This window comes from Mus pahari, chromosome X (genome assembly GCF_900095145.1).
Source record: "Mus pahari chromosome X, PAHARI_EIJ_v1.1, whole genome shotgun sequence".
NCBI classification, from domain to species: domain Eukaryota; kingdom Metazoa; phylum Chordata; class Mammalia; order Rodentia; family Muridae; genus Mus; species Mus pahari.
Window position 1 is genome coordinate 2,226,038 of NC_034613.1, and position 11,832 is coordinate 2,237,869.

At 45.4% G+C, this 11,832-nt stretch overlaps 1 protein-coding gene and 1 long non-coding RNA gene across 5 annotated transcripts; one reads left to right on the forward strand and one right to left on the reverse strand.

Annotated features, from left to right (window-relative positions):
* Window positions 1-423: 423 nt before the first annotated feature.
* On the reverse strand, window positions 424-4,074 carry Rbm3 (RNA binding motif protein 3). 4 transcript variants are annotated; one of them, XM_021187542.1, is made up of 7 exons: window positions 3,840-4,074; window positions 3,161-3,278; window positions 2,796-2,902; window positions 2,067-2,166; window positions 1,877-1,970; window positions 1,332-1,410; window positions 424-1,017 (listed from the first exon to the last, which is right to left on the reverse strand). In XM_021187542.1, the coding sequence occupies exons 2-6, from the start codon at window positions 3,261-3,263 to the stop codon at window positions 1,353-1,355; spliced, it is 462 nt and encodes a 153-aa protein (XP_021043201.1). In that variant the 5' UTR covers window positions 3,264-3,278; window positions 3,840-4,074; the 3' UTR covers window positions 424-1,017; window positions 1,332-1,352. The 4 variants fall into 4 exon arrangements, with proteins under 4 accessions (XP_021043201.1, XP_021043197.1, XP_021043202.1 ...); XM_021187538.1 differs by having other exon boundaries at window positions 430-1,017; window positions 1,332-1,413; XM_021187543.2 differs by having other exon boundaries at window positions 505-1,017; window positions 1,328-1,410.
* Window positions 3,628-6,239, forward strand: LOC110313396. Its single transcript, XR_002380107.2, has 3 exons — window positions 3,628-3,933; window positions 4,692-4,816; window positions 5,741-6,239. It is a non-coding gene; the product is annotated as an uncharacterized LOC110313396 (long non-coding RNA).
* Window positions 6,240-11,832: the final 5,593 nt, after the last annotated feature.

Genomic DNA, 11,832 nt, shown 5'->3' on the forward strand with positions numbered 1-11,832 from the left:
TTATGTCTGACATATAGTATACACCACCACCCAAGTCCTCATTAAGAAAAGTGCACTATTCTGTGTATGGTAAGTTTACTGCCCATGTCAAGAGATTAAGGCACTTATGTTCTCAGAACAATCTTGCAAGGAGGATATCTACCTGCCTTGTACCCAGAAAAGCAAACTTAAGAAAGTAATAATTGTGAAAAGAACCAAGAAACAATTTCAGAAAACCCAATTCTAGTCCCAATTGCCTTTTGTCTGCATCCACATCTCAGGTCTCACCATATACCCAAACTTACTAACTTCAAATTCAAGCCTCAACCCTTCTGACAGTTCCTGCCCATCCCAGAAATATTTTCCAAGCTCCATCTTCCTGACTTGCCTCTAGCTCTAAATTGTAAACTGGGTTGAATAAGGAAAAAGCATTATCAGTATTGATTTGTGTTCAGGTTTCATCTTTTAATTAGCTCCATAAAGGACATCCTAAACACATCAGACACAACAGAATACTTTTTCTTCCAGTATTAAAAAATGACATTCACAAACATTTTAAAGAAGCTCTTCTATATAATCAGGATGGTGATCTTTAATAAAAAACATCTCTAAGTAATCATGATCTTGACTCGGATTGTTCATAGGTACATTCAGAAATCACTTTCTGGCCATGATAAACATTGTTTACAAGGTTTTAAAATGTCCCTAAATACACATCAACTTTAAAAACTGATTTAGCCTGGCCACTTTTTTCTTTTGGCCAGAAACAATAATCCTGAGTGCCTAAACAAAAATTCTGATAAAAGGAAAAATATTGGGACTTTAACAAATGTCTTAAAATTTGTCTTTAAAAGGGAAAAAATGTTTAAAGAACACATGGAGCTTTCTAAAAGTTCTTTAACAAACTACCTTGGGAGCTCAATTCAAAAATAGAACTTGATGTACTAAAACAGACGTTTCAGCGCAGCTCCAAAAATCTTTATAAATACAGCAATTTGCAAGGACGATCCTGGATCAGAAGTGTTATTCCTTGTGTATCTGAGAATAGTAAGAAGGGGTAGAATTTTGTTGTCAGGAAGAAACAGACTGATAACATGCTCACCTCCCAGAGTTGATAAAGATGCACCACACCACCTCTTTTTACTTCTACCATGCCCGGCCCTCCGCCCCCTGCAACTAGCTCTGGCATGCACGAAACAGCAAGAGCAGCCAAGTGGCTGGCAGACTGGGTGGATAAGCCATCAAAGCGGCAGAGATAAAGGGCAGTGTGGCGAGAAGACAAGCAAAAGGCTAAGAGAAGAGGGTCTGATGATTACAGATTGACACAGTGCCAATCTAGAGGTCTCACCTACATTTTGTGTGCATGCCCCATCTCAGTTGTCATAATTGTCTCTGTAATTTCCTCCTGAGTAGCGGTCATAGCCACCCTGGCTTCTGGGAAAAAGCGATATTGTTTTACGAAAATGTATTCTACATTGTAGATGTTAAACATTAAAAACTATACATGTCAAATTTCATAATAGCAGATTCACAATAGAAATGTTAGCCAGTTTTCAGGTGATGAGGTTGGTACATGGTGGGCACGGGCAATTGATCTTTGACATATCCAAGCCACACGACACAGTACTTTAAGGCCGGGCGTGGTGGTGCACGCCTTTAATCCCAGCACTTGGGAGGCAGAGGCAGGCAGATTTCTGAGTTCGAGGCCAGCCTGGTCTACAAAGTGAGTTCCAGGACAGCCAAGGCTATATATACAGAGACCCTGTCTCGAACCTCCCTCCCCCAAAAAGTATAAACAGAACACGTGAAATATGAGCACAATGTAAAATCCCCATTTTCAGTATAAACTACATTGAAGAACACTGGTACCTGACTATCCCAACCTCTCAATACCCACCTGCCACTGTAGTCTCTAGACCGTCCATACCCATATCCATATCCTCCAGGTCGACTGTCATATCTTCCGCTTCCATATCCCTGGTCTCCACCACCTACAAAAAAATATCCAAGTAGTAACTGTTCAGACATAGGCTCTTCACATTAAATAGCTCTATCTAATCTTATAATCAAATCATGACTATACTTACCTCTAGAGTAACTGCGACCACGCCCACCAAAGGCACCCCCTCTGGATCCCCTGGCAGACTTGCCTGCGTGATCAACTCGGATTTGGCGCCCATCCAGGGACTAGGTATGGGAAGGAGACAGACACAAGGAATTGTCAGTCAGTCAGAGTAGTGATGAAGGAAGAATGGGCACAGGCAGGTAGGCGTAGGCAAGAGCCCAGAAATTCCTGCTGGGCACCAAATTCTGGGTGCCTTGTCCAAGCCAAGCTCCGCTGACCAGAATGGCTTCACCGGGAGCTACGGAATCCCACAAAAGGACCTGAATCCACCGTTCTCCCCTGCTACTACTTACATCTTGACTGAACTCAGGCTGACGTCTCCTCCCCACTTCTCTAAGCTGCCCGACTATTAGGGCTAGACACCTCTCTCGGTTTGAGGCTTCAGAGTCCATGCCAGCAGACTCACGAGGTCCTCTCCGGTCCTCTGCCAGGCCCACAGCTCTGCAGACTCTACTACCTAAGCCCAGAGCAGGTCAACCATCCACAGGTGGCTTCTCCGCCTCATGCAGGACCAGTCGTCGCCTCCCAGGCAGCCCGGCTCTGTCTGCCGCTGCCCTCCACCCCCTAGAACAGAAGGCAGTCATGCTCCTGTGAGTGGCCACGCTGCCCCTGGCAGACATAGAGGGAAAACAGAAAGAACGAAGAAAGTGGCAGACAGGGAGATGGCCCCTGTGCAGGCAGGAGGCCTCACCTCTCCATTCATGGCTCTCATCGCATCTGAGGCATGCTCTGGGTTTGTGAAGGTGATGAAGCCAAAACCCCGGGATCTTTGAGTCTCCCGGTCCTTGACAACAACCACTGGGAGGAGGGGCAGAAAGACAAATGTTAGAACCCTAACATCCAAGTGGAAATTAATAGCCAGCCACAGCTAAAATAGTACTTGGGAGAATTAGGACCCTGCCAACCCCTTCTCCCCTTAAATTCCTGGATCCAATTGCATTTCTCGCAGTCTAACCGTTACCGTACAGACATGGAAGTTAAGGAGAATTTCAGGTTTTAGTTCTCTACTAGCTCTTCTCCACCAACCCTCAACCCCGGGGCTGGTCCATGACTCACCCTCAGAGATAGGCCCAAAGCTGCTGAAGTGGTCTTCAAGTGCCTGTTCATCGGTGTTGAAGTTGAGCCCTCCCACGAAGAGCTTCCCTTCTTCAGAAGACATGGCAGAAGGCAAGTCCTAAAGGGAGTGGACGAAATATTGGGGAGTCAATGTGGCAAGTAGTGAGGTGTACAACACCCGGAGAATTACAGTGGTAGACAGAAAATGGGTTAAAAGAAACAATTCAAACAGCAAGGGGCTCGGGAGCAGAAAAGGCGGGAACTAGTAAGGTTGGGTGAGCCCATCCGCCATTTGATGACTCCTATCGCGCATGCCCACAACATCCCAGGCCGCCACGCCCGTCATTTTGCACGGTCGCGCAGGCCTAAAGCAGCAATTCATTTCCTCTTTCCCCGCAGAACAAGATGGCGGCGGTCACGTGGGAAGGGACAGCCGGTACAGGTTGGCGCGTGGTCCCTGCCGCCGCCCGAGCCCGTGCCTTCCGGCATCCCTCCCGTTCCGATGCAGCACATCGGCCTCACAATGAATACATTTTTTGCCTTCGAGCCCGGGACTAACCCTCCCCGGAGCTCAAGCCTAAATGTCAGCGGCCACAACTCTTCCTGCCCTCGTCCCTCGCCCATGGAGGGCAAGGATGTGAGGTGGGGAACGACCGCTGAGCAAGGCGAACGCGCTTACCTGGAAAGTAAAAGTCAGAAGACGACAGAGACCGCGAGCTCCAAGGAACGGGGAGAACAGAGAGACTGCGGCGCGGGAAGACGCCTGATAAAGCGTGCGTAGCCGAGACGTCACACAACGTCCCCCAGCGCGCCCTGGCGTGCGTGCTCATTGGTTGAGGCCAGCGGGGGGTTGGGAAGAGGAGGAGGAAGGCGGGGGCAGCAATTCGCCTCGCCGCTTCCGGGAATCGAGAGGAACTTTATGAGTTCAGTGCGTTCTCCCGTAAGCATCTCCTTTCTGCCGGAGAGACTGGCCCTCTTTCCATCTCAAACGGTTGACTCCATACAGCCTTTTCCTCCCTGACGTCATTTTCAGTATCTTTGACGTCATTTCTCCCTTTCCATAGGAAGTCCTAACTGACAGTAGAGCGGTGCCAGCGAACTGCCGTCCTCAGAAACCAATCTTTTCTTTTTCAACCTTTAACCGCATAACCCGTAAGGCCCCTAGGCCTTCAGAGTTCTTCCTGTCAAACCTTACATTTCCGAATGCTTAGCCCCTCCTCCCCCTAACATCTAGCTGTGTGTTATGGGACTCCTTCCCGTGGTGTCATCCTCTGACTTTAAGTTTGCATCCTTATCTGACAGTCTCTTTACGCCTGATATGCGTTCAGCAAGCCAGTTAGCCTAGCTTCAAAGGGTGCAAATCCCAATCCACCAAACGAATTTTGCTCTCTATTCAGGATACTGGTTCTTGATCCAAAGGATGAACTTTTGCAATACATAATGAAATCCAAAGCAAGTCGTGTCTTAAGTCCACTGCCTGACAATTTGATCTTTCCCAGTCTTCAGTGTCTAATAACTTGTTTGCCTCCAGGGACTCTACATTGTTCACCTAGAATGAATTTGTTCAACATTGTAAAGGCCTGTTCCCCACTCCCCCAGCAGCCCCACCACAAATAGATTTGCTAACCTTTAGATGTTATTCATCTACAATTCCTGGTAAGCGTACTCCCACATTTCTCGGTGATTTTCATAGATTTTTATTAAATTTGTAAGTAGTTATCTTTAGTTGAATATTTTTTGTTCTAATATTTCTCACCCTGTGGTCTGTCCCTCACTGTATGCTCAGGTCACCCTGGAACTTATAAACCTTTTGCCTCGCCCTCTTCAGTGTTGGGATCATCACCATAACCAACTTGTCTATACTTTTAGAGAAATCCTCCCTGCCCAGATCCCAAAGATACTCTTCTGCAACTTATTATGTTAGCTGTATAGTTTTGCTTTTAGTTGAAGGTCTTCAGTCCTTCTATAGGGTTCAGCTCAGTGGCAGAGTGCCTTCCTAGTGTGTGCAAGTCCCTTGGCTTAGATCCCAACAAAGAGAGAGAGCTGTGTCTGGTCTTACTGTGCCATGAACCAGATGCCTCATCTCCATCTTCCAGAAAACTGAGGCAGGGTTGTGAATTTGAGCTTTAACAGGTTCCAGGCTAACTTTAGCCTATGGTGAGACCCCATATTCAAATAAGCAAACAAAAATTGGACGATTTTTGAAGTTGCATTTAATGTAGAGTTGAGAATAACATATTACATGTGTGTTTAAGGTATGTGCGCACTGATACTGTTCCCATTAAGATCTGGCACCTTAGTAGGTTATAACTTAGACCAGAAATCCTAGCACTTGGGGAGCCTGAAGCAGTAGGTTCTTGCATTTAAGGCCAGCCTGGGCTACCTAATTAGTTACACCCATCTGCCAAACTCCCAAGAAAAAACGCCAGACAAAAGAATTGGAGCCTAGTTCTCTTGCCCCTTGAGTATGGACTAGACTTAGGGGAGCAATTGTAATGTGCAAAATAATTGAAGCACGAGTCAGAGTGTGTCGTGACTGGGTCATTAAAAGGCACTTTGCTTTTCTGTTCTCTCATGCAGACTGAGCTTTCTGTGACATGTTCGCTGGTTTATCAAGAGCAGTCCTGTAGAGGGGACTAAAGTGGCACAGAACTGTGATATACTGACAAGAGGTACAGGAGCAGGCCTTCCTAGAAGTGGATCCACACCTACTGTGTAGGCTGACACATCCAGGTGCTGGATGCACCTGGATGGATGGTATATGAATGCTATGAATCAGAGTCACCTAGCTAGGCCAATCCCAGAACCCTGGCCCTCTAAAACCACAGATGTTTGTTTTGTCTCGAGACAAGGTCTGACTTTGTAACTCAATTTGTGAATTGGCGCTTAGTTCCCTGGCCCCTTGAGCCTCACATAGGCTAGAACAAAATGCATGCAGCAGCATGCCTAATATACTCATTAAGCTTTGTGCCAATTTGATATCAATAGATACCTAATACATCTTCCCAGCAAAGAGCATGAAACATCTTTATTTACATATCACACACACACATACACACACACACACACACACACACACACACACACAGAGAGAGAGAGCAGGTATAGGGAAGGGAAAGAGACAGGGTCTCTATGTATCCTAGGTTGGCTTGGACCTCACTGCATTGCCCAGGACAGCTTCACACTCTCAGCCCTCCTACCTAGCACTACAGATGTGCACCACTATGACTAACTTTATCTATTTATTTGAAAATGGGATCTTGCTAAGTCTCCTAAGAGGCCTCAAACTCCTGGGCTCAAGTCATCCTCCTGCTTCAGCTTCTGGAGAGGTGAGACTAGAGATAACTATGGACTTTAATTTTGTTTTTTTGTTTGTCTGTTTTTTTTTTTTTTTTTTTTTTTTTGGTTTTTGGTTTTTCGAGACAGGGTTTCTCTGTGTAGCCCTGGCTTAGCTGCTTGTGGACGTTGTACATCGTGGTGCGCACTAGGCTCCGCACCACGATGTACAACGTCCACAAGCAGCCACAGAGCCATCTCCCCAGCCCTTAAAGATTCATTTATTATTATATGTAAGTACACCGTAGCTGTCTTCAGATACTCCAGAAGAGGGCATCAGATCTCATTACAGATGGTTGTGAGCCACCATGTGGTTGCTGGGATTTGAACTCAGGACCTGTCAGAAGAGCAGTCAGTGCTCTTAACCACTGAGCCATCTCTCCAGCCCTCAATCTGTCTTCAACTGTGAGATACTTCTGTCTCAACCTCCCAAGTGCTAGGATTAAAAGTGTATGCTGCTAAGCCGGGCGGAGGTGGTGCATGCCTTTAATCCCAGCACTTGGGAGGCAGAGGCAGGNGNATTTCTGAGTTCGAGGCCAACCTGGTCTACANAGTGAGTTACAGGACAGCCAGGGCTATACAGAAAAACCCTGTCTTTAAAAACCAAAAAAAAAAAAAAAAAAAAAAAAGAGAGAAAGAAAGAAAGAAAAAGTGTATGCTGCTATGCCTTAGCAGTTATGATTATTTGGGATTTTAAAAATTTAAGTGTATGGATGTTGTGCCTATATGTACATCTGTGCATAATATGCCTGGTGTCCCTGGAAACCAGAAGAGGAAGTCATATCCCCTGGGACTGCAGTTATAGATGGTTGTGAGCTGCCATATGGGTCCTGGAAATTGCACCGAGGCCCTCTGGAAAAGCAGCCAGTGTTTTAAACCACTGAGTTATCTCTCCAGCTAACTCCTATTATATCAGGACTTAGTCCTAATATTTCATTTTAATTTCCATTTTCTGTACTTATATAACTCAGTTGGTAAAATGTCTGCATATCACGTATAAAATCCTGCATCCAATCCCTAGCAGTGCAAATTCTGGTTGTGGTGGTCCAGACCTGTAATCCTAGCAGCTTGCTTGCCAGCTACAGAAGGTAAAGGCTGTGTGTGTGTGTGTGTGTGTGTGTGTGTGTGTGTGTAATTTCTGTCTTGTAATTTGTATCTTGGTCATGATCTCATCTGTGTGCTTAAGTCTCATGTGAGGAACCCCACCAAAAGGCTCTTGCCAGTATAGCCCTATGAATGGGCCCTAATGGAAGTGAAGGTGACAACTCAACTGAAACCTCAGAACAATCCTGGGACAAAGCCACCCAACTAAGCTACTTTCAGATTCTTGACCCTTGGAAACTGCAGGACAAATAAATCCTTGTTGTTTTGAGCTGCTAAGTATGAAAGTAACTTGTTATACTGTCATAAATAGCTGATACCAAATAAATAAATAAATAAATAAATAAATAAATAAATAAATAAATAAATAGCTGATACTTCCAGTCTACTTTTCTCTGCCAATAGTTTCACTATGTATATTCTAGTCATGAGTTCAAAGGACTAAAGTTACCTGCTACTTTAGCTGCCAAACTGCATTCAGGAATGCTGGGATCAAGCTCCCACCTGTTCACTTACCTGCACTTTGAGAAGTGTGAGGGATGAGCCAAACTATGTGGGCCCTAGCACTACAGAAGTAGTCATTATTCATGCCGCTCTCTTAGGCCTGCAAGTGTTCTAGTAAGGACCCATCAAAGCCTTAGGGGGCCGGGCGGTGGTGACTCGCGCCTTTAATCCCAGCACTTGGGAGGCAGAGGCAGGCGGATTTCTGAGTTCGAGGCCAACCTGGTCTACAGAGTGAGTGCCAGGACAGCCAGGGCTACACAGAGAAACCCTGTCTTGAAGAAAAAAAAAAAGCCTCAGGGGAAGAGCTCTTTAAAAGGAGGCAGTCTCCCTCAGAGTACCCAGCAGTCTTGGAATCTGGAGGACTGACAGCCCCTGGCTGCCCACATTTTCTCCTAGGATAGTTGCTGTCTGGACACCTGTACCTGAGATTCGGGTGATTTCTTCAGTCCAAGAGCAGGCAAAGACTCTTTCTAAGGTGTGCTGGAGAAAAGGGAAGGGCCGTACTAACTTGCATTTCCATTTCCCTAGCCTAGACTGTATTTGCTGCCTCCAGCTATCCGTCTTTCAAAACATACCAGCTCTAGATTGCCTTCTGTGGGCTTGAGAGATGGCTCAGTGGTTAAATGCCACACAGGCCACTTTTCCAAAGAACCTAGGTTCCATTCTCAGCACCTACATGGCAAGTTGCAGCTGTCGTTAAGTCCAATTCTAGGGAATACAACATACATGCAGGCAAAACACCAATGCACTAAAAGCAAATAAAAGAGAAAGACATTTAAAAAAATAAAAGGCTACTTTCTATGCCCTCATAGGTCTCAGAGCTGTGCTGCAATTTCTGGAACCTATGTTTTCTTTTAAAATTTTATATAAATAGATAGGTAGGTAGGTTGGTTTGTCTGTATAGCTCTGGATGTCTTGGAACTCGCTATGTATGTAGACCAAACTGGCCTCCAACTCAGAGATCTGCCTACCTCTGCTTCCTGAGTGCGGAGATTAAAGACACATGGCACCATGCCTTGCTCTAAACAGTCTTAAATTACATCTCCTTATTCATTTCATGTGTGTTTGGGAGGCTGGGAGGCCATGGAGAGGGCAAAGGACAGCTTACTGACATGACTCAGCTCTCTTTCCATGTGGGTCCTGAGGAATACAGTCAGCTTAGCAGGCTTGGGGGCAACTGCCCTTAACTAAGCCCTCTTGTCAGCTCTGGAACCTGTGTTTCCCTCTGTAGTTTCTCCAGTGATTTCAGCAACTTATATTATTTGCCATTTTGGAATGGCCCAGGTATTCTACAGAAAGAAGTTTCCGCCTTTCAGAGCCCAAGCCTGTTCAAAGAATGGATTCATTGGCACTCCAAAGTTCCAAGCTGCCATGCACAGAACTGACTTTTGTGACTCTTTTTTTTTTAACAAATAAGGATATTTATTTTTCTGTTTTGGGGAACAATCCTGGCCTTGCCTGTGGCTCTGATTCATTCTTTACTGAGTTATCCCCTGAAATCTTTTTTTTTAAAGATTTATTTTTTTTTTAGATTTATTTATTTATTTATTTATTTATTTTTTTTTTTTAAAGATTTATTTATTTATTATATGTAAGTACACTGTAGATGTCTTCAAACACTCCAGAAGAGGGAGTCAGATCTTGTTATGGATGGTTGTGAGCCACCATGTGGTTGCTGGGATTTGAACTCCGGACCTTTGGAAGAGCAGTCGGGTGCTCTTACCCACTGAGCCATCTCACCAGCCCCTTATTTATTTATTATATGTAAGTACACTGTAGCTGTCTTCAGACACTCCAGAAGAGGGAGTCAGATCTTGTTAAGGATGGTTGAGAGCCACCGTGTGGTTGCTGGGATTTGAACTCTGCACCTTTGGAAGAGCAGTCGGGTGCTCTTACCCACAGAGCCATCTCCCCAGCCCTTAAAGATTCATTTATTATTATATGTAAGTACACCGTAGCTGTCTTCAGATACTCCAGAAGAGGGAGTCAAATCTCATTAAAGATGGTTGTGAGCCACCATGTGGTTGCTGGGATTTGAACTCAGGACTTTTGGAAGAGCAGTCAGTGCCCTTAACCGCTGAGCCATCTCACCAGCCCCTTGTGACTCTTTAAATATCAGATGGCTTGCTGTTTTAAGAGTACTGGCTGCTGGGCAGTGGTGGCACACACTACTCCTCCCATCACTCAGGAGGCAGGTGGATCTCTGTGAGTTTGAGAGCAGCCTGGTCTACAAGTTCCAGGACAGCCAGGGCTATACAGAGAAACCCCATCTCAAAAACCAAAACAAAACACCAAAAAAGAATACTGGCTGGTCTTCTAGAGGACCTGGATTTGGTACCCGGCACCCAAATGGGAGCTCACAACCATCTGTGACTCCAGTTCCAGGGGATCTGGCACCATTTTCTGGCCTCTACAGGCAACAGGCATACAGGCATCAGGCATACATAGACATATATGTAGGCAAAACACCCATACACATAAAATTCACATTAAAGCCACACGCCTTTAATCCCAGCACTGAGGAGGCAGAGGCAGGAGGATCTCTGAGTTTGAGGCCAGCCTGGCTGCATAGCAACTTCTAGACCAGCCAGAGCTCTATCTCAAAACAAAATTCAAATGTTTAAAAGAATAATTAAACCAGAATTCACTAGTAGTAGAACATACCCCATAGAGTGTTGGCTAGTTACTGACAAAAGGACCCCATAAAGTCCTCAGAAAGCCCTTACACCCTTGTATTACAGATGGATGGCTCCCATGGGAGCCAAGCCCTTCTTTATAATGTACACTTGATAGACCCGCAGTATCTGAATATGCTGGACACTTAAATAAGATAGTTTAGTTCTGCTCCACAAGTGACTGATCCTCTACCGATAGTAGGGGATGACAAGAACCTTTTAAGGGCCATCCTCAGATTTACATATTAATTTGCTCCTTCATCTGTGGCAGCAAATCTTCTGGTCAGACCCTGGCACAGCAAGGTCATTCTCTGGGGATCCCAGTTACCTCATCCACCACCCACAGCCTTAATAAGGAGAGTTTCCTTGTGAGAGAACTCCACATTCTGACCGGGGAAGAAGGGTTGCTTTTGAGACATTTTTGACTCTGTAGCTCAGGCTAGACTTAAACTTGTGATTCTCCTTCTTTATTTTCCCGAGTAGTGGAGAATGTATGTGCATACCGCTGCAGCCTGGTCAAGGACCTATTTGTTTGTCTTTAGATTTATTTATACCATGTAGCTGCTTATGGTTGTGAGCCACCATGTGGGTGCTGGGAACTGAGTGCAGATCCTCTGCAAGAGAAATCAGTATTTTTGTTTGTTTTTTGAGACAGGGTTTCTCTGTGTAGCCCTGGCTGTTCTGGAACTCACTCTATAGACCAGGCTGGCCTTGAACTCAGAAATCTGTCTGCCTCTGCCTCCCCAGTGCTGGGATTAAAGGTGTGTGCCACCACTGCCCATCAAAATGAGTATTTATTTTATGTGCATTGGGTTTCAGCTGCATATGTCTGTGTGAGGGTGTTGGATCTCGGATTAACAGAGTTGTGAGCTGCCATGTGTGTTCTGGGAATTGAACCCGGGTCCTCTGGAAAAGCAGTCAGTACTCTTAACCACTCATAATGAGTGTCCTTGTGTTTTTGTTTTTCAAGACGGGGTTTCTCTGTGTAGCCCTGTCTGTCCAAGAACTTGCTCTGTAGACCAGGCTGGCGTTGAACTCAAGAGATCTGCCTGTTTC